The sequence below is a fragment of the Rhinoderma darwinii genome, chromosome 5 (genome assembly GCF_050947455.1).
Source record: "Rhinoderma darwinii isolate aRhiDar2 chromosome 5, aRhiDar2.hap1, whole genome shotgun sequence".
NCBI lineage: Eukaryota > Metazoa > Chordata > Amphibia > Anura > Rhinodermatidae > Rhinoderma > Rhinoderma darwinii.
The window spans coordinates 149480861-149503438 of NC_134691.1; the positions used below are offsets into that span (position 1 = coordinate 149480861).

Here is a 22578-nt window from a genome sequence, read left to right on the forward strand (position 1 = left end):
CTTCATTCCTCTGACCGGCCTTCCTTCTGCTCCTCTACTGGCCAAACTGTTCATCCAACACATCTTCCGCCTGCACGGCTTACCGCAGCATATTGTGTCTGATCGGGGGGTTCAGTTCACCTCGAAGTTCTGGAGAGCCCTTTGCGGACTCCTAGGTGAAAAGTTGGACTTTTCCTCAGCCTGCCATCCTCAGTCCATTGGTCAGGTCGAGAGGATCAATCAGATCTTGGAGAACTACTTACGCAACTTCTTCTCCAAGCAGCATGATGACTTGGTGCAGTTGCTGCCGTGGGCTGAATTCTCATACAACAATCACACCAGCGAGTCCACACAGAAGACACTGTTCTTCATTGTCTACGGCCAACACCCACGAATTCCTCTCCCGGTGCCTGATACGTCCGAGGTACCAGCTGCTGACACGGCTTTTGGGAACTTTCTGCAGATCTTGCAGCAGACTCGATCCTCCATCCTGCTGGCGGTCGACCGCATGAAACGGAAGGCGGACACAAGGAGAAGGGAACCTCCTCAGTTTCTTCCTGGCACGAAGGTCTGGCTGTCCTCCAGGAATATTCGACTGAGGGGGCCGTCGTACAAATCTGCTCCCAGGTTCCTCGGACCCTTCGTGCTCCTACAGAAGATCAACCCTGTCGCCTACAAGCTTCGGCTGCCTCCTACCCTCAAGATCCCCAACTCCTTCCATGTCTCTCTCCTGAAACCGGTGGTTCTGAACCACTTTACCAAGACTCCTAGACCTGCGGTTGCCTCCAGCAGTCCTTCAGACACCTTCGAGGTTAAGGAGATCCTGGACATTAAAAAAGTAAGAGGAAGAACCTTTTATTTAGTAGATTGGAAGGGGTTTGGTCCAGAAGAGAGGTCCTGGGAACCAGAGGAGAATCTCAATGCTCCTTCGCTCATTAAGAGGTTTCTCTCTCGTTCTGGGCCCAAGAACAGTGGGCGTAAGAGGGGGGATACTGTAACGTCGCTGGTCGCTGACCACAAACTCTTCCATCCAGTCGACGCCCTTCTCTCCAGAGATGTTTGCACATACGGCCATCCTTTTCCACAGTGACCACCAGGGTGCGCTCGCAAGCTCAGTCCAGACTCAAGAATCCAGAGCGCACGCATGTGATAGATTTAGCTGATTGCTCCCAGAAGCACCCTGGGCTATAAGAAAGTCTCAGCCCCTTCCTCCCATACCTGAGCGTTGTCGTATCCTGTTTGTCTTGCAAATTGTCCCCTAGTGTTTCCTGCTCCCAGTGTTCCCTGTTCCTGTATCCTGTAACCTGTATCCTGAGCTAGTGCCGTATAGAGCTGTTGCCATGATGTGCTGTATACCACGCCTGTCCTGCTACTCCACGCCTGACGTCTACCTGCTGCCTAGTCCCAGCCAAGCCTGCCTTGCTACTGTCCGAGAAATAAAAGGAAAAAAAAGGAAAAAACACGGCACCACATAGTGTGAGTAAGCTCAGAATTGACAGTAAGATACAAATGAATGCTCACCACAGGACCGTAGAACAATCGCGTTGAAATCACTGGTAGGGGTGAGTGCTGCTGCCGAAATCCCAACCGGTAAGGCCCACTGGCCACCGCAATGAAGACAATTAATAGCTCAGGAAAAACGGGAATAAGTGCGCCACTGCTACTCAATGAAAGTCGGATAATATAGGATGATGAAGTTTATTGAACAATCCAGGCTACGCGTTTCAATGCCGTACTGGCATCTTCCTCAGGCCATGTAAATTACAGTACAGACACCAATGTTTTAAATAAACCACGCGGTAAAAAAGAACCGCCAATGTGATCAGGGTCAAAGTGCATCAATAACATAATCACTAGCAAAAACTCAAAAGTTAAAAGATAATTAAAAGAACAATAACGATACAAAAATTAAAAAGGCATGTGTGTATAAATACCTAACTAGCAACATTAATTAAAATAGGTATAAAACAGCAAGGAGAAAGGTCTTAGCGTTTTAACATCCATTTGTATGCTAACCGGAAGGTGAGGCGTAAGTACGATCTCGAACATCCATTAGGATGTGCAAACATAGTTCTGAACATCCAAAAGGATGTTCAAGATACCAAACACCCATTTGGATGGTCACAGAAGAGGGTAAAGCACAGGCAGTGACTTTAACATCCATTTGGATGCTATGTTATAAGACATCCAAGAGGACGCTCAGCAAAGTGACACTTAGCATCCATTTGGATGCTACACTCTGAAGACATCCATTTGGATGCCCAGCACAGTTCTGAAGCGAAAAAGGGATCAAAAACATACAATTGCAGAATGACAAAGCAGTGAGAGGCACTTAAGTCTCTGGCCATCATATTGGCAAGGTGGCACAATTTTTTTTTTTTATAAAATACATCTAGAAGATAAGCCAATCAGCAGAACATTAAATTTAGCGCATTCTAAAAAAATAAAAAATAGAAAATAGTAAATATACCTAAAAATGCTTTCAAATTATGTGTATATACAGAAGGTATAGCTATCATGCATTAATCAAGGGATGCTTCGGAGATGTCATTCAAACCGTTTGGATGCAAGGTCATAAGTTTAAAGATCCAAAAGTTTTCTCTTTGTTTAAGTTTTTGAAACCGGTTAGGGATGTCACAAGATATTTGCTCTATGGGGGTAATAGTGATTTTATTGAATTGGCAATTGTGAGATGAGGCACAGTGTCTCGAAACACTATGCTTTAGGAAACCTTTAAGGACATTGTGCCTGGAGAATTTGAGGACAAACATATTTTTAATGATCATAATTTTAAAGACAAAATTTTATTATACAGACGTTTTATTGATGACCTGTTTATAGTATGGAATGGAAAGGAAGAAGAAGCCGCTATTTTTATGGAAGAGCTTAATCTAAATGATTTTGGTAAAACTTTCACTTATACTTTTTCTACTAGCTGTATCGATTTTCTGGATCTAACTATTGGGTATGATAAAACCAATAATAATTTTAATACTAGAACACATTTTAAAACTGTGGATGTCAATAGTTATATTGATTTTAGAAGTGCCCATTACCCACCGTGGATTAAAAATGTCCCCTTTGGGCAGTTCAGGAGGGTGAGGAAGAATTGCTCCTCTGATCATAACTTCTTCAAAGAATGTGATGTCCTTGAAGATAGATTTAAAGAAAAGAATTTTCCACTGCAACTAATTAAGGGGGCACGCTCTAGAGCCGCTAAATTAACTCAGAAATCTTGTATTAATCCAGCAAAAACGCTCGAGGTTAGTACAGATTGCAAAAATAAAAATAAAAACAAAAATATGAATAAACAAACAAATAATTTTATTACATCTTACAATAGTGGTCATAAATTTGTGAGATCAATTTTGTCCAAACACTGGCATATTTTGAAAAATGACCCATTTCTTAAAGATTCCTTGCCAGATAAACCAGGTATCACTTTCAGGCGATCAGCAAATCTGAAAAATATTCTTGCCCCTAGCCGAATTAACAATTCCAAGTCTTTTACTCCAAACATTTTCCCAGTTTTAAATGGTTCTTTTAAATGCGGCCAGGTTCGCTGTTTATGTTGTAACAATATTTCACACAGAAAGGATGTCTTTTGTTCTAATGTAACTACTGAAATATTCCCTATTGGGGCTTTCCTTAACCCCTTAGTGACCACTAATACGCCTTTTTACGTGATTCACTAATGGGCTTTAGGCTAGGCTGACGCCTTTTCACGTCAGCCTAGTCTAAGTCCTGCACGGGTCTCCCGTGCAGGCAGGAGCCGGGGCTCTGCTGTCTGATGACAGCTGAGCTCCTGCTCCAACGTCCGCGATCGAAGTTTACTTCGATCGCGGCCGTTTAACCCGTTAAATGCCGCCGTCAATAGCGACCGCGGCATTTAACTTTGTTTACAGAGGGAGTGCGCTCCCTCTGTCACCCATCGGCGGCCCGCGAATGCAATCGCGGGTCTCCGATGGGGTGTCATGGCAGCCGGGGGACTGAAAAGCCCCCAGGTCTGCCCTGGACATATGCCTGTTAGGACGCGCCGGAGGCACGTCCTAACAGATTGCCTGTCAGATTTACACTGACAGGCAATAATGCTCTGGTATACGAAGTATACCAGAGCATTATAGCAGCGATCGGAACATCGCACAGTAAAGTCCCCTAGTGGGACTAATAAAATCAAAGTGAAATAAAGATTATTAATAAAAAGTACAGTAAAAAAATAAAAAAAACCATTTTTTTTTCCATAAAAAGTGGTTTTATTTAGTAAAAGTGTTAAAAAAAAAAAAAGTACACATATATGGTATCGCCGCGACCGTAATGACTCCATTAATAAAGTTAATATGTAATTTAAACCGCAAAGTGAACACCGTAAAAAAAACAACGCAAAAAACGATGGTGAAATTGCAATTTTTTTCCATTGCCCCCCAAAAAAGTCATAATAAAAATGAATCAATAAGTCCCATGCACCCCAAAACAGTACCATTCAAAACTACGTCTTGTCCCGCAGAAAACAAGCCCAAAAAATCACTACATTGATGGAAAAATAAAAAAATTACGGCTCTTGGAAAGAGACGATGCAAAAACAAATAATTTTAGTTCAAAAGTGTTTTTATTGTGCAAAAGTCGTAAAACATAAAAAAACCTCTACATACGTGGTATCGCCGTAATCGTACCGACCCATAGAATAAAGGTAACATGTTATTTACGTCGCATAGTGAACGGCGTCAATTTAAAAACGCATAGAACAATGGCGGAATTTCAGTTTTTTTTTATAATCCCCCCCAAAAAGGTTAATAAAAGTTAATATCAAAATTATATGTACCCAAAAATGGTGCTATTAAAAAGCACAACTAATCCCGCAAAAAACAAGTCCTCATACAGCTATGTAGACGAAAAAATAAAAACGTTATAGCTCTTTGAATGCGACTATAGAAAAACGAATAAAATAGCTTGGTCATTAAGGCCTAAAATGGGCTGGTCACTAAGGGGTTAATTGTGGGAGTATGTTTGTCATCTATCTACTGGAATGTTCATGCCGGCTGCAATACATTGGTAGGACAATCCAGTGTCTGCGCAGCAGAATTAATAAACACAGGCACAATGTCCTTAAAGGTTTCCTAAAGCATAGTGTTTCGAGACACTGTGCCTCATCTCACAATTGCCAATTCAATAATTCAATAAAATCACTATTGCCCCCATAGAGCAAATAGTTAGGTATTTATACACACATGCCTTTTTAATTTTTGTATCGTTATTGTTCTTTTAATGATCTTTTAACTTTTGAGTTTTTGCTAGTGATTACGTCATTGATGCACTTTGACCCTGATCACATTGGCGGTTCTTTTTTACCGCGTGGTTTATTTAAAACATTGGTGTCTGTACTGTAATTTACATGGCCTGAGGAAGATGCCGGTACGGCATTGAAACGCGTAGCCTGGATTGTTCAATAAACTTCATCATCCTATATTATCCGACTTTCATTGAGTAGCAGCGCCGCACTTATTCCCATTTTTCCTGAGCTATTAATTGCTACTGTCCGAGCTGCCATAGGCACCCTATATGAACTATAGACTCTGACCTGCGCCCTGTTGGCCAGCTGCCATACCGCCAAGGCGGTACGACCGCGTGGGTCCATGAACCCTATGTGACAGTATTATAGCAGTTAGTGCTGATGCACAGTAGTAACTCAACTTTTTTCAGGCCACATAGGGTTTAAATAGTGAGAAATGTGCCCACATTGATTTCCAATTACCCTATTCCTATTGCCAGGTCCTGTAAAGTGCACTATTTTGTATGTGAGGCAATGATAATAAAACAAAGCACCTCTATTGCCAAAAAAAATCCCAAGGCATGGCAGCAGTAAAGTACAGGATAAACAAGACATATTAAAAGAAAAGTTTTAAACATTTACCCACCATTGTATTCATATTACCATACAATTGGGGCTGTAATTGCTTTTACAAGGGTATTCCCAACTAAGAATATTATGGCATATCACTAGGATATGCTATTCATATTCTGTTTGGTCGGAGTCCAATCTATAGGTCCCCCAACCCCCTAAAACGAAGGCACAACTGCTGGTACCCCCAACAATCATTGGAATCCATCACTGATTTTGCCTTCATTGTGACGTTCCGGACCACCCTCTGTGCAGGGAGCTGCAGCTCAGCTCTATTCAAGCCAATGGAGCTATATTGTAGTTCCATGCACAGTGAGTTGTCAGGAGCTTCGATGTACAGGAGAAATTAGTGATGAATTCTGAAGATCTTTAGGGATCCCAGCAGTTTGGACCCCCAGCGATTAGCAAGTGATTGCATATCCTAGCTATATGCCATCTCTATTGTGGGAAAACCCCTTTAATTCCTCTTGTATGCACAGTATATTAACAATTGCATATAATAAAATCTATTTTTAAAAAACTTTATTAAGGCCGCGTTCACATCTGCGTCAGGGCTCCGTTCCGACGTTCTGTCGGAGCTTTCCGTCAGAACGGAGCCTTGACTGACACAAACGGAAGCCACAGGCTCCTGTTTCCATCAAAATTGATTTCAATGGTGACAGATCTGGTGCAAATGGTTTCCGTTTGTCTCCGTTGTGCAAGGGTTCCGTCGTTTTGACAGAATTAATAGCGTAGTCGACTATGGTAATGATTACATCAAAACAACAGAACCCTTGCATAATGGAGACAAACAGAAACCATTCGCACCAGATCCGTCACCATTGAAATCAATGGTGATGAAAACGGAAACCTATGGTTTCCGTCTGTGTCAGTCAGGGCACCGTTCCACCAGAAAGCTCCGACAGAACGTCGGAACGGATCCCTGACGCAGATGTGAACGCAGCCTAAGATAATTTAGCAGAATAATTCTGAAAGTAATGTAAATATCTAGCAATATTTTTCTACAACACGCAGGTGGTAAATCCACGTCTACTTACTATAAGTGTCTAAACAGATCGTTTATACACAATTTTGACAGTTAATATGTTTCTATATGGCAAAAAGTGTATTTTACAATCTGGAGTGCATAGTTCCTATTCAATGCGTACTCTCTGACCAATAATCCAGAGTCATTATACTTTGCTATAAGCTCTCTATGTGTCAGATCAATTTCCTATTACTCATAATAACAGTAATTTCGTGTTCTGAAGAGACTGAACTTTCCCATCTTGTTCATAGAATTGAGGCTGTTTCATTGCTTTTTAAATGTATTTCCAAAAACTTTCTAAAATTGTGTAAATACTTAAAGACAGCAATGTACAGTCCAAACCGTTCACCATGTAATTACCATTAAGTAAATGTATACTATAGATTTTTGTCAAATCTGGACAATTGGGGGCACAATATACAGTAACATTTCTTTAATCCAGTTTGCAATGATTCATAAAGTCTCAAGATCTTTTTTTATCACTGCATGAAAATAAGTAGTTTCACAAGACAAGAAGCAATAGACCGAGCGACTGATTAGGAAATTGCTATTAAACACCATTATAGTAGCATATTGAGTGTTCACATTTATTTTATTTTTTTACTGAAAGTTTTATATGACAAGAAATTCGTTTTATATACTTTTCTGTGATTAGCCAATGATTCAGAATATTTTATTACCCAACTAATCTGTCAGGTCCCACTAATGCTGGTTTAGAGGAATTTTTTAATTTATATAATTTAGGATTGTTTGTCAGGAGCTTCTTTTTTTAAGTAGACTGTATGTAGCATGAATTATTCATTTCAGGCATAATTCACTTACTATTTTAATATATTATTTGATCTTATCACACGGGGTGATGCTTAAACTTTTCCTAAATGTTACAGCATTTGAAGACAAATAAATTTACAGAACAACACAAGCAAGTACAGTAACCGTTTCACTGTGCAAATCAGAGGAACATAAGCGGTTAAAAGTTTGTTCAACCTGCATATGGGCTAAAAAAAATAAAAAAATAAGGCCATACTCACCTCCGGTTGCGGGGGGGGGGGGGGTGTATTGTAGCCACGGTCTTGCTGTTAGTTCGTTGGTACATAGGGCAGGCAGTACCCACAAGATCACAGTGGTAGATATTTTAATTGCGGTGTAGAAATTAGCACCGGCCTGCTATGGCTATGCCCATGTTTACCTGTATAATAACGTTAACATGTTATTTACGGTGCGTTTTTTGCAGACGCAAAACAGACACTTTGTGTGAATCTGGTCTCACACTTAGGCCTTATTCACACGAACGTGTATTACGTCCGTGATATGCGCGTGAAAATCACGCACATCTCACCGACCTATGTTAGTCAATGGGGCCGTTCAGACAGTCCGTGATTTTCACGCAGCGTATGTCCGCTGCGTAAAACTCACGACATGTCCTATAGTTGGCCGTTTTTCGCGCATCACGCACCCATTGAAGTCAATGGGTGCGTGAAAATCGCGCACGACACATGGAGGAACTTCCGTGTGCCGCGCGTGATTCGCGCTACAGTTGTAAAATAAATGAATGAAATAAAAAAAGCACCTCCTGCTTTTATGTTTGTAAACATAAAAACAGAGTATCATAAGCATGGCATATGCGTGAAAATCACGCAGCCACGCAGCACATACTGATGACACACGCAACTGCAACGCGCAAAAAACGCAGCGTTTTTTGTGCACGCAAAACGCACAGGTGTGAAGAAGGCCTAACAGGCAATAATGCTTTGGTATACTAAGTATACCAAAAGCAACATTTCTGCGATAAAAAGATCGCATAGTGTAGTGCCCTAGTAGGACTGAAAAAAAGAAGTACTTAATGTTAAATTATTAATAAAAAAAATCTAAATGAATAAGTCCTATGTACCCCAAAAATGTACCATTGAAAACGACGTCTCGTTCCGCAATACAAACAGGCCCACATATCAATACATTGACGGAAAAATAAAAAAGTTACGGCTCTTGGAAAGCGATGATGCTAAAACAAATAATTTTAATTCAAAATAGTTTTTATTGTGCAAAAGTCGTAAAACATAAAAAATCTATACATATGTGGTATCGTCATAGTCGTGCCGATCCATTGAATAAAGGTAATGTGTTATTTACGCCACACGGTGAACGGCGTCAATTTGAAAAGCATAGAACAATGGCGGAATTGCTGTTTTTTTTAAGCCCCCTCAAACAAAGTTAATTAAAGTTAGTAAAAATATTATATATACCCCCAAAATGGTGCCATTAAAAAATACAACTAATCCCGCAAAAAAACAAGTCTTCATACAGCTATGTCGACGGAAAAGTTATAGCTCTTTGAATGCGACGATGGAAAAATGAAAAAAATTGCTTGGTCATTAAGGCCTAAAATAGGCTGGTCACTAAGGGGTTAAAAGAAATCTAGCAACATCTTTTGTGCATTACATATACATTATATAAGCATTTGTATTATTTTATTAAGTGTCAATTATTATTATTATTATACCACCTCCTGAACTACTATCGGAATCAGTCAGGCTTCACAGTGATCATACATGGCATGACTATAGATCGATGTGTGATAATTGCCTAGTATAATGTAAAAAGTGGCATGTGTGAAGTAGAGTTTCACTTTATCTTTGAACAACTTTCTCCAAAAATTGTACATGCTTACATGTAATAATAATAATAATAATAATAATAATAATAATAATAAATAATATACCTATACATACATACATACATACATACATACATACATACATACATACACATATAACGATTGTAGATCATTTACATAGATTTTAGCACTTCATTTTGTCAATCATCCAGACACCCAGAGATGGTAGAACTAATAGACATAAAACGACTGTTCCCCTAGAAATATTTTTTTCTGCTTCGGTTTCTGCAGGTGTGAATATGTATACAGTGACATCTTATTTTAATGTATCAGTTGAGAATCTTTTACATTTGAATGTCTTTATGTAGTAATTATTTTTTTTTAATGTTTTTTAGGGTAATATGGATTTACTTTGCTGATGGAAACTGGGTTTATCCTTTTCTTGGATTACTTTCCCCTTTTGGATTTCTCATATTTTTATTAAGCAGTCAGATATTGGCTGCATTTGTATATATTTTTGGGGAGACTCTAAACTATTTAATTTGGGGTAAGTTTAAAATTTCAAGAGACATTCTCAATACTGTCCTTATTCCAATGAATAATCGAGGGTGTCAATTATTCACCACCACAACTACCTTCAAAAACTATTTGCCGACACTTTTTATTTAATCTTATTGAGGAAAATAGTTCATTAACAATCGTGGTCCAAATTTTTTATTTTTTTCCCTTAAATCGGAAGGAGAGCTCTCTCCTTCATCTGCTGCAGCGCGTTGGATCAATGACGCACGGGCACGGCACTCAAAGTGTGCTGTGCAGCTCAGGAGCCCCTGGCTTCCTCACTTGTCCAGTCCCGGTGTTCTGTAATGCCTGGAGCCTGAAGGGATAACACAAGGCAGCCCACACGACCCACAGAAACAACGCAGAACACCTGGAGTACACAGAACCCCATTCACACCGGAAATAAGGTATTCCCTAAGGCAGAGAGGGGGAGGGCTAACCCCGCCACCTTACATGTATATACTTATATAATGCACCTGTGTCACAGAGGTACAGTACATAACTATATATAATACACACAGATAGTGTATACCCATATAAAATACAAGCAATATTGTACCTGTGTGTATTAGGGTATGTTCATATGGCTTATAGTCGGCCGTTTTTCGGGCCATAAACGGCCGAAAAACGGCCGAAAAATCGGAAGCAGAACGCCTCCAAACATCTGCCCATTGATTGCAATGGGAAAACGGCGTTCTGTTCCAACAGGGCGTTGAAAAACGGCCACGTAAAAAAAGGCAGCGAAACAGAAGTGCATGTCACTTCTTGAGACGTTTTTGGAGCCGTCTTTCATTGACTCTATTGAAAAATAGCTCCAAAAACGACCGTCAAAAACGCAGAGAAAAACGCGAGTTTGATTAACCCCTTCCCGACATTTGACGTATCCATACGCCAAAGTCGGGTAGGGGAAGTATGTAACGGGCTCACTTAGTGAATCCGCTCCATACGATGCGGGTGTCGGCTGTTTGTTACAGCGGTCACTTCAGAGTAACGAGTGGCATCGCGCTCGAGCGCAATCCCGCTCGTTTAACTCGTTAAATGCTGCAGTCAATAGCGACCGCAGCATTTAAATCGTTAGAAAGAGGGGGGCGACCCCCTCTAACAGCTCATCGCGCCCCCCGCAACGCAATTGTGGGGAGGCGATTGTTGCTATGGTTGCCTGGGGGCCTAATGAAGGCCCCCAGGTCCGCCATCTTTGTACACCTATTGAGCCCTGCCTCCGGCAGGGCTTAATAGATGCCTGTCAGAATCATGATATACTGCAATACATTGGTATTGCAGTATATTGTGGAAGCGTTCTAACGATTGCTGGTTGAAGTCCAAAAAAAAGTAAAAAAAGTAAAAATTAGTTAAAGGTTTTTTTTGTGTAAAAAAAACATTTTAAATTAAAAGTTTAAAAAAAAACCCTTTTCACCCTAGACAGCGCAGAGTAAAAAAAGAAATAAATAAACATAATTGGTATCGCTGCGTCCATAAAAGTCTGAACTATTACAATATATCATTATTTAACCCGCGTGGTAATCGTCGTAAAAAAAAATAGTAAGCGCCAGAATCTCTATTTTTTGGTCACCTAATCTCTCACAAAAAATGAGATAAAAAGTGATCAAACCATTGCATGTACACCAAAATGGTATTATTAAAAACTACAGCTTATCCCGCAAAAAATAAGCCCTCAAACCACTTAATCGACGAAAAAATAAAAAAGTCATGGCTCTCGGAATTTCGCGACACAAAATCAATTTTATTTTTTACACTTAGGTTTTTGCTTGTAAAAGTAGTAAAATATAAAAAAAACTATATATATTTGGTATCGCCGTAATCGTATTGACCCGCAGAATAAAGTTAACATGTTGTTTTAATTGCACAGTGAATTCCGTAAAAATGGCGCGCAAAAAAACCTGGAGGACTTACTGTTTTTTTCATTTTCTACCCCACAAATAATTTTTTCCTCGTTTCCTAGTATATTAGATGGCAAAATAAATGGTGCTACAAAAAACTACAACTCGTCCCAGCAAGTAGTCCTGATCCTTGGACTATATGAGTATTCAAAAGAAGATCTTGCAGCACTCCAATAGATGATAAAATTTTTATTCTGGCAGCATCAGACAGTGCAACGTTTCATATATATAATCACTGTACATGAATGTATTATATATAAATACACACGTGTACTAGATGTATCAATATAAAATACACACAGGTACAGTATATACCTACATATATAATATACACAAGTACAGCATTGTGTGTATTATATATGGGTATATAAAGTGCCTAGCAAAAATATCAATCTCTCCCCATTGTGTTTTTCCTGATTTGTTGCATTACAACCTAGAATAAAGATGGATTTTAAATTAGATTTTAATAAAAAAATAACTAAAAACAGAAAAGTACTCACCCCATTGCTATGAAACCCCTAAATAAGGTCTGGTTGAGTCAATTTAGTTCAGAAGTCACATAATTAGTTGAATAAGGACCCCTGTGGGCAATGAAAGTACTTGTTTCATACTTCTTCACGACAAAACACTTTCTCTATACTGCACAAAGTCTTTAATAAATATCGGCACCAGACACACTCTCAGGCCCCATGTACACGACCGTATTTTTTCCCTCCAGTAAATACGTGTCCTTAGTCACCCGTATTCCACCCGTATTTACGGCCCCGTGTTCTCTGCTATATTGCACTGCACTAATCGGCAGCCCCTTCTCCCTATCCAGCACTGATCGCCAGCCTCTTCTCTCTATCCCGCTCTGATCAGCAGCTTCTTCTCTCTATCAGTGCTGGATAGAGATAAGGGGCAGCCCTTTCGGGCAGAGTTTCCGCAGTGGAACGCAGCGATAGAAAGAAAAAGAAGTTCATACGTACCCCGGCCGTTGTCTTGGTGACGCGTCCCTCTTTTGACATCCAGTCCGACCTCCCTGGATAACGCGGCAGTCCATGTGACCGCTGCAGCCTGTGATTGGCTGCAGCGGTCACATGGGATGAAACGTTATCCCAGGAGGCCGGACTGGAGGAAGAAGCAGCGAGTTCTAGGTAAGTATTAACTTTTTTTTGTTGTGGGTTTTTACTCACTGTCCAGCGGTAGTCACTGTCCAGGGTGCTGAAAGAGTTACTGCCGATCAGTGCAGCCCCTTCTCTCTATCATACACTGATCGTTTAACTCTTTCAGCACCCTGGACAGTGACTATCCCCTGACATCGCCTAGCAACGCTCCCGTAATTATGGGTGCACACACGTAGCCACCCGTAATTACGGGAGCCCCATAGAGTTCTATGGGCCTGCCCGTGCCGTAATTATGGCCTGAAATAGGACATGTTCTATATTTTTCAACGGGCCGGCTATAAGCAAATGGGAAGGTACCCGTGGCTAATAGAAGTATATGGGCCCGTAATTACGGGCTGTAATTACGGCCCTTAATTACGGCCGTTTTTACTGTCGTGTGCATGGGGCCTCAGTCCACAAAAAAACAAATCACTGCATGCTGCTCTTCTTTCATGCAAATCACAAGTGGGGCAGCCATTGTTTCTCTCACCGTAGTCACAAATAAACAGATGTAACACATTCAAACCTGCACTGCAGTGACTGGGGTGACAGTGACCTCATATGGAAAGCGCTGACAAGACAGTGCGGCCAGCAGAGGTTTTAATATAACCGGAGTGTGGATTATTTTTGACTCACCCTCGTACGTACATATATCTATATATATATATATATATATATATATATATATAGGGTAGAAAAAAGCAGCACTTCGAAGAATAAAAGTAGCAATGTGCTATGCGTCCTCGACTGTCATCCACACGGTCCTTTATTGGATACACAAACGAAGAAATAGACGCAGCACTCCAGTAGTAATTTCAAAAATAGATAGTGGTTTATTTAACCCATGTACAAAAATAGCTACGTTTCAGTCCTCTCAACAGAACCTTTTGTCAAGCAATGTGATATTTCTTTGTTTATATATATATATATATATATATATATATATATATATATATTTACTATATAGTGCTTTGGTATACTCAGTACTCCAAAGCATTATCGCCTGGCAGTGTAAAACTCACAGGCAATCTATTAGGCTGTATCTTTGTCAGGCCCCCGGTGCTACGCGAGGTTGTCACTGGGCACTGATGGCCCCTCCCTCTGTAGCCACTTGATCAATGGCATCCAAGGTTTCCCGTTGCAGCAGGATGTCGGTTGTATATTACATCTATCACTCGCTTCAGATGGCGTGGGCCAGCTCCTGTTCCATCTATGGGGGCACACCATTACGTCCTGTTATGATCAATAGACGGCAATTAAAATGTAATGGTACGCCCGTTTGCGCGAACAGGTTAAAAGCTATGGGCACCTTTGCATCGATGTGTCGCTATTAGGTCCAAAAGTCTGTGCTTAATATTTTATTTATTTTTTAAAATGTTTATGGCGGTCAGAGCTCCATTTTTTATTACAGAGCTCCAAATCCTATGCATAGACATAAACTACATGAACAAAAGTATTGGGATACCTATACATTACATCTACAGGAACTTTTACGACATTCTAGTCTAAATCCATAGCCAATAATATGAAGTTTGTTCCCCCTTTGCCACTAAAACACCTTCCAATCTTCTGGGAAGGCTTTCTACAAGATTTTGAAGTGTCTCCGTGATACATTTTTGCCCATTTACCCAGAAAAGCATTTGTGAGGTCAGACACTGATTTTGGAAGCAGGGCAGGGGCATCAAATTTTAAAATAATGTACCAACAAAATAGTTACATTCAGTCAATTCGGTAAATGAAAACAAATATAAATTTGGTATTGCTGTAATTGTATTGACCAACAGGATAAAGTTATCATATCATGTGAAAACCGTAAAAACGAATGCCCCCCAAAATATGAAGGAATTGCTGTTTTTATCACATTCCACCCCACAAAGATTTTTTTTTCCAGTTCACAGTACATTATGGTACAATAAATGTTGCCATGAAGATCTACAACTCGTCCCGCAAAAAAACAAGCTCTCATACGGCTATATTGATGGAAAAATAAAAAAGTTATAGCTTTTGGAAAGTGGCGAGGAAAAACATAATAAAATCCGAATAATGGCTGCGGAGGGAAGGGGTTAATCAGGTCCCCTATTCATACTCACTAGTCTACAGAACACCAACCTCTTCTCTTCCATTACTTTACTCTGCTTGCATATCATTTTGCAGCAATATACTAGTATATTCAGACCACAGATAATATATGTCACAATAACAGAATTTTTTTTTTTAAATTCAGACCCCAGACCAGACAACTGCTGCAGCCAGGTCATATAGTACTTAAAGAGGCTCTGTCACCAGATTTTGCAACCCCTATCTGCTATTGCAGCAGATAGGCGCTGCAATGTAGATTAGAGTAACGTTTTTATTTTTAAAAAACGAGCATTTTTGGCCAAGTTATGACCATTTTCGTATTTATGCAAATGAGGCTTGCAAAAGTACAACTGGGTGTGTTGAAAAGTAAAAGTACAACTGGGCGTGTATTATGTGCGTACATCGGGGCGTGTTTACTACTTTTACTAGCTGGGCTTTCTGATGAGAAGTATCATCCACTTCTCTTCACAACGCCCAGCTTCTGGCAGTGCAGATCTGTGACGTCACTCACAGGTCCTGCATCGTGTCGGCACCAGAGGCTACAGTTGATTCTGCAGCAGCATCAGCATTTGCAGGTAAGTAGCTACATCGACTTACCTGCAAACGCCGATGCTGCTGCAGAATCATCTGTAGCCTCTGGTGCCGACACGATGCAGGACCTGTGAGTGACGTCACAGATCTGCACTGCCAGAAGCTGGGCGTTGTGAAGAGAAGTGGATGACACTTCTATACACAACGCCCAGCTAGTAAAAGTAGTAAACACGCCCCGATGTACGCACATAATACACGCCCAGTTGTACTTTTACTTTTCAACACGCCCAGTTGTACTTTTGCAAGCCTCATTTGCATAAATACGAAAATGGTCATAACTTGGCCAAAAATGCTCGTTTTTTAAAAATAAAAACGTTACTGTAATCTACATTGCAGCGCCGATCTGCTGCAATAGCAGATAGGGGCTGCAAAATCTGGTGACAGAGCCTCTTTAAAGGGGTTGTTCTGGCACGGCACTGATCAGCTGCTCTGACTGCCTCCGGGCACAGCAGGTGGACTAGACTCTGGAAACACAGAATAGCGACCGAGCTGCACTACTGCAGCTTTGCTACTATTTAAGTGAATAGGAGCAGATTTGCAGTTCTGCAGCACAGCCGCTGTGCAATGTATGGAGCCAACTGCTTCCGGCTCCGTACACTGAGTTGAGTATGATATCCGAGATTTTGTGAACTGCAAAACGGCTGGAGTTGTCTATTTAATCACATGTCCGTGCCCACTGAATTACGTGGGCAAGACGATACGGCAGTTTCGGCGCCGGATTAGGGAACATGTTGGAGATGTTACAAATGAAAGAGATACTTCCATATCAAAACATGTGCATGCAAAACATCAAGGCAGGGCAGAATGTTTAAAATTTCAGGCAATTGAATTGGTACGTCCTCCTAAACGGGGAGGGGATTGGGATAACCTCATTCTGCGTAAAGAGGCCCAATGGATCTACAGACTGGCTTGCGTACATCCTGAAGGTTTAAACGTGCAAACAAATTATACCTGTTTTATTTAATACACAATCCATATCAAGTCATAGGGCTTTTTTGGTCCTCTGGGTGGGGGTATGGTAATGCATTCCTAGTCCCAGTGTAGTCACTTGAAATATATCAATCAATAAGTAGCAGGTATGGCAATTGAGTCCAGGAGTGTGTCAAATGTTTTAAGTGAGGTTTACAATTACGTCGTTCTTCCATCCATATATTATGTATTTTCAGGGTAGGTGCTCCTATCGTGGTAGTCCAATTGCGGCCCTGAGCTGATCCGCAACATATATCCAACCTTATAGTGTTATACTCCATCCTTGAATAGCATGAGGCTTTGTGTAGTAAATAAATACTTCTACAGCCTCCCATTGAGTCCGCATGCTCTGTGTTGTTTACATTGTTACTTCCGGGTATGTCAGCTGACAGCCGGTAGTCACATGGTTGAGCATCATGGATGTGCTGGGCCAGTGTGATTGGCTGTTTGATGTATGCTGCCGGAGCCAGGGGGCGGAGTATTCAGTTCATAGTGACTCAGAGTCCCAGAGTGAAGCATGCCGCTGACATCTATGCGTGCATGCTTCCGTGTTGTGCAGTAGAATATCTGCTGCTGAAGATATATCGCTGGCATCCTGGCCAGACTGACAGACCCTTGATGATAAGTATAGAAACGCGTAGGGTCGGGTGAAGTGAGGGAATTTTGCGTAGGGGGCAGTGGCATTGTTGTGCATCTGTACATTGGGAGAATCTGGTGCGGTTAACGCAGTCTCCTGTGTGAACGAGGGTCCAAACCACTGCTTTACCAATGTTATACGCTGATTCCATATTTTGATATCTCTGTTTACATACCCAGTCATTAAAGAGGCTCTGTCACCAGATTTTGCAACCCCTATCTGCTATTGCAGCAGATAGGCGCTGCAATGTAGATTACAGTAACGTTTTTATTTTTAAAAAACGAGCATTTTTGGCCAAGTTATGACCATTTTTGTAATTATGCAAATGAGGCTTGCAAAAGTCCAAGTGGGTGTGTTTAAAAGTAAAAGTCCAAGTGGGTGTGTATTAGGTGTGTACATCGGGGCGTTTTTAATACTTTTACTAGCTGGGCGCTCTGATGAGAAGTAACATCCTCTTCTCTTCAGAACGCCCAGCTTGTGACAGTGCAGATCTGTGACGTCACTCACAGGTCCTGCATCGTGACGGCCACATCGGCAGCAGAGGCTACAGTTGATTCTGCAGCAGCATCAGCGTTTGCAGGTAAGATCGACTTACCTGCAAACGCTGATGCTGCTGCAGAATCAACTGTAGCCTCTGGTGCCGATGTGGCCGTCACGATGCAGGACCTGTGAGTGACGTCACAGATCTGCACTGTCACAAGCTGGGCGTTCTGAAGAGAAGAGGATGTTACTTCTCATCAGAGCGCCCAGCTAGTGAAAGTATTAAAAACGCCCCGATGTACGCACACAATACACGCCCACTTGGACTTTTACTTTTAAACACACCCACTTGGACTTTTGCAAGCCTCATTTGCATAACTACAAAAATGGTCATAACTTGGCCAAAAATGCTCGTTTTTTTTAAATAAAAACGTTACTGTAATCTACATTGCAGCGCCTATCTGCTGCAATAGCAGATAGGGGTTGCAAAATCTGGTGACAGAGCCTCTTTAAGGGTTCGCAAACGAACTAGGACTGGGAGTATTCTGTTTAATACGTTTTTAAATACACGGTTGGGCTTTACACAGTGGTGATTGTACCCCTGTTTTTAGATAGCTATGAAATAAAAATTATACATTTTACTCATTTATCACTTCAGTGAATTTTCAAATGTTCATATTTGTGGGAGCACAAAATATATTGTTAAAATACAGTGAATTACCTCAGTTTGTACACCCCATAAATTGAGTGCCCTCTGTAGACAGTGCCACACAGCCCCCCTCCCAGGTAGTGCCACACAGTCCCCTCCTCCCAGGTAGTACCACACAGCCACCCTTCCTGGTAGTGCCACACAGCCACCCCCTGGTAGTGCCACAGAGCCCCCCCTGGTAGTGCCACACAGCTCCCTCCCTGGTAGTGTCACACAGCCACCCTCCTTTGTAGTGCCACACACCCCCCTTGCCTGTAGGTAGGGCATTTAGGGTTCCCCCTAGGAGGGGAATCCAAAGCCATGACATTGACGATGCTTTGGCTGGGGATGCCAATTCAGGAGAAGCCCCTGACATCACTGTCCATACTGATGTCAGGGGCAACCCCAGTGCAAAACTCTCGGGCACAGCGCTACTTGCACTCTGCCTGGGACACTGCTCTGCTCCTGATAACACTGTCAATGTATGGACAGTGATGTCAGGGGCTTCCCCAGAGACTGAGTCCCGGAGTATAGATGCTAGCACTCTGCCTGGGACTCCTTCTCTCCTCCTTACATCACTGTCATTATATGGACAGTGATGCCATGACAACTGCAGCGTTAGCATCCAACAGGCTGTGTGGGCCCCCCAAGTGTAGTGGGCTCCAGCACTTGCGTGGGTTTGCCGGGTGCTGATGCCGGCCCAGGAGGTCAGGTCTCTGTGCGGGCCAGTCAAGTTCTTCCTTACCAAACTCACCCACCATGCCTTCCCCAAACTGTTCCCCACAGTTGAAAGCATACAATTGTCCAAAATGTCTTAGTATGCTGAGTCATTAAGATTTTCCTTCCCTGGAACTAAGGACCCTGGCCATCCCCTAAAAGACAACCCCAAAGCATTATCCCTTCTCCACCAAACATTTCAGTTGGCACAATGCAGTCAGACAGGTACCGTTCTCTTGACATTTGCCAAACCCAGACTCTTCCACCAGACTGCCAGAGAGAAAAGCGTGATTCGTCACTCCAAAGAACATGTTTCCACTGCTCGAGTCCAGTGGCGTCGTTCTTTACACCACTCCTTCCGACGCTTGGCATTGTACTTGGTGATGTAAGGCTTGCATGGAGCTGCTCTGCCATGGAAACCCATGCCATGAAGCTCCCGGCACACAGTTTATGTACGCATGTTAATGCCACAGGAGGTTTGGAACTCTGCAGTTATTAAGTCAGCAGAGCGTTGGCGACTGTTATGCACTATATACCTCGGCACTTGGCCACCCCGCACTGTAACTTTACGTGGACTGTCACTTCGTGGTTTAGTTGCTGTGGTTCCTGAATGAAATCAAAAACCTTAATTCGATGATTAAGGGTATTTTCCCAATGCTTTTGTCCACATAGAGAAGGTTTAGGTGTGGCTGCCTAAAGCCACTACTAAAGGGCACTTAGGCGCTTACTGGGTTAATTTTTACATCGATTTATAACAGTTTGCAGTAAGCTCCCCTAATGGTGCCTGCAGGCATTCAGAATGTTATCTTTTAAATCTATGTTTATGCAGGGGATTTGGAGCTCTGTATCAGAAAAACATAGTTGAAACCACTAAAAATATATATATATATTTTTATCAAATCTCAGTTTATTCAAAAGTCTGCATATGTATAACAGTGTCAAACAAATTAAAACTGTGAATTTAAAAAATAAAATACTCAGAATGGTGTTCAAGGGTAGATATTGACTTTACGGGATTTCAGACTTAGTTTGCTACAATCAAGTCAGGTCAACCAAACAAAACAAGCCAAGCGAGTAAATTTAAGAATTGAGACAAATGTGGGGTGGATTGAACATATGTGGAAAAGTGAGCAGGAACAAGATTTGAGTACCTCAAATTGTGTTGTAATATTTGTATAAGGTGGAAAATTCCTTGGAGGGCTCCAAGATTCTTATATTTTACACTAGGAGGCACAATATTTTTGTCATATATCAACAATAATATATCTATGGTAAACGATGGCAGCAATAGGTTACATAGTTCGCTACTTACCCTGACACTCTATTCTTAGAGTAGAATGAAGTGGGAGGGCTACTGAAGTAATAATACAGATGTATATTAACGTTATCTTTTTCTTATTTTTCTCTCATCCAAGCAGGTGAAGTTCAAAACAAGAAAATGAAAATGTAGCCCGGCCTCACATGTCAAACCCTCCAGGGACAGAAGAGAACAGACATGTTAACATATCACTGTTCTGTAATGTATAGTTCAGTAGTGATCAGTCATAACTGACAGCATGTGAAATTGGTCTATTAAAGAACAAAGTAACAGTCAAAGTATAAACCTGGTCCATCAATTCCATGAAGAACGACTATTTTTTGTGCTTTGTGAACTCAGTATTATCATTTACAAATGTACAGAACTAAGGAGACTTACGTACGTGTCTCCAGTTGTCGACTTCAGGAAATATTAACTTAATAGTCAGACTCCTAAATAGATCACTAGTCAAATATGTATACATTATATTCAAACCCTATTAGGTGAAAGCTTCCCAATTGGTAAAGTATACCAAAGTGATGAATTTTGGAATATATTCATTATGAATTAGTTAAAGAATTTGAGAGCGGTTAAAAAACAGAGAGAGTGGTTAGTGTTATGTTCCAAACAGTAATAAATTGCAATGCTTATCCTATAATAATCCTAGTCAAGAGCTGAATTCATAATTCTGCTGTTTGTCATTGACATTATTCAACAAGCCTGATATCAGACACAAACCTAACAGCTTAACTGAGCTTGTATAATTTAGCTAGAGAGTTCGCTTTTCCTACATTATTGTATAGTGCCAGATGTAAAGACTACTCTTCCCACAACATAAATCAGCACAACGAGCTCTGTAACAATATTGATCCAACAAAGAAAGTTGGTATACTTCATGTCTGAACAGTGGTGTACATAAAAGAGAGGGGACCTGATAACAAAGAGTAAAATGGATCCCCCATAATGGTGCCAGGTTTTGCCACATAGCACAGAAGGATTTGGTGTTTGTTTCCCTCTCTATGCCCTTTCCATGACTCTTGGGTCTATTCCCTACCTCTTTTCTTGCTAACAATGCAGTTCATCTGGTAAGGGGATTCCACTCAGTAGCAAAGAGGATGGGTCCGGGTTCAGTAGCCTCTCTCCAAGAGCCCCTTAGCAGCCACATGGTTGGCCTCAATGATACATACACCTGTGGCTCTAAAGCCTGCAGAATTATAAATGCAGCTCTGACCTAAACTGAAGACTGCAACTCGGAACCAGTACAAGATAAGTAAAGCAATGTATTTACAAAGCTACTCAACTTATTGTGTAGATTGTATATATAAAGTGTGAAATAGTCTTTAAAGGTGAACAAGTAATAGTTTATATGTATGATATTGAGGATGAAACTCCTCCATTGTTTGGATGTTCTGTTCACCAAATTCATTGTTTCCTTCACAAATGAACAGTTTTAAAAAAGTAGCATAATATGCCAGTGGATACAGCAGTATAAAATATTAATACACAGAATTCTTGAAGATCTGGTAGAATTTTGTTTTTGTTAGGCTGGATTGACACACTGCGTTTACGCTCGTTTTCAGTGTAATTTTCACTCAAACCTACAAACATTGCATTTTGTTTTGTTTTTTAGAATTTTAGGGGTCAGTGGCATTTTTTCCAAAATGCAGCTTGCTCTAGGTATGGCATTTCTTTTCTGAAAAATGTCAGTAAATTGTGTGTAGTGGGGCTTTCTTAATAGCCTTTTTTAGTTTGTACATTGTCTCAAAACTTTCTGGAAAAGGAAAAATCAAAAATGAAATTAACAAAGTCCAAAGTTTGTGCTGCTTGTCTCCATGGAAGATGTAATATATTTACAGGCACTTTTAGATGATCTCATTGGAGCAATATATTTGATCAAAATAAATTATGTTAAGCAATACATAAATAGATGGTGACCATTCTACTAGATGCAGTGGAGCAAGGAGGCTAAGCGTTGATTTCTGAAGCAGCTGGATATATAACTG

General features: G+C 41.0%; 1 protein-coding gene across 2 annotated transcripts in view; it reads left to right on the forward strand.

Annotated features, from left to right (window-relative positions):
- Window positions 1-22057, forward strand: part of ADTRP (androgen dependent TFPI regulating protein) — a 57252-nt gene extending 35195 nt beyond the window's left edge. Inside the window, exons 5-6 of one of the 2 annotated variants that reach the window (XM_075828425.1) lie at window positions 9912-10063; window positions 20694-22057. In XM_075828425.1, the coding sequence (XP_075684540.1) occupies window positions 9912-10063; window positions 20694-20728 (187 nt within the window). In that variant the 3' untranslated portion in view covers window positions 20729-22057. The remainder of the gene's footprint in view (window positions 1-9911; window positions 10064-20693) is intronic. The other variant, XM_075828427.1, reaches the window with a different exon arrangement.
- The last annotated feature ends 521 nt before the right edge of the window (window positions 22058-22578 follow it).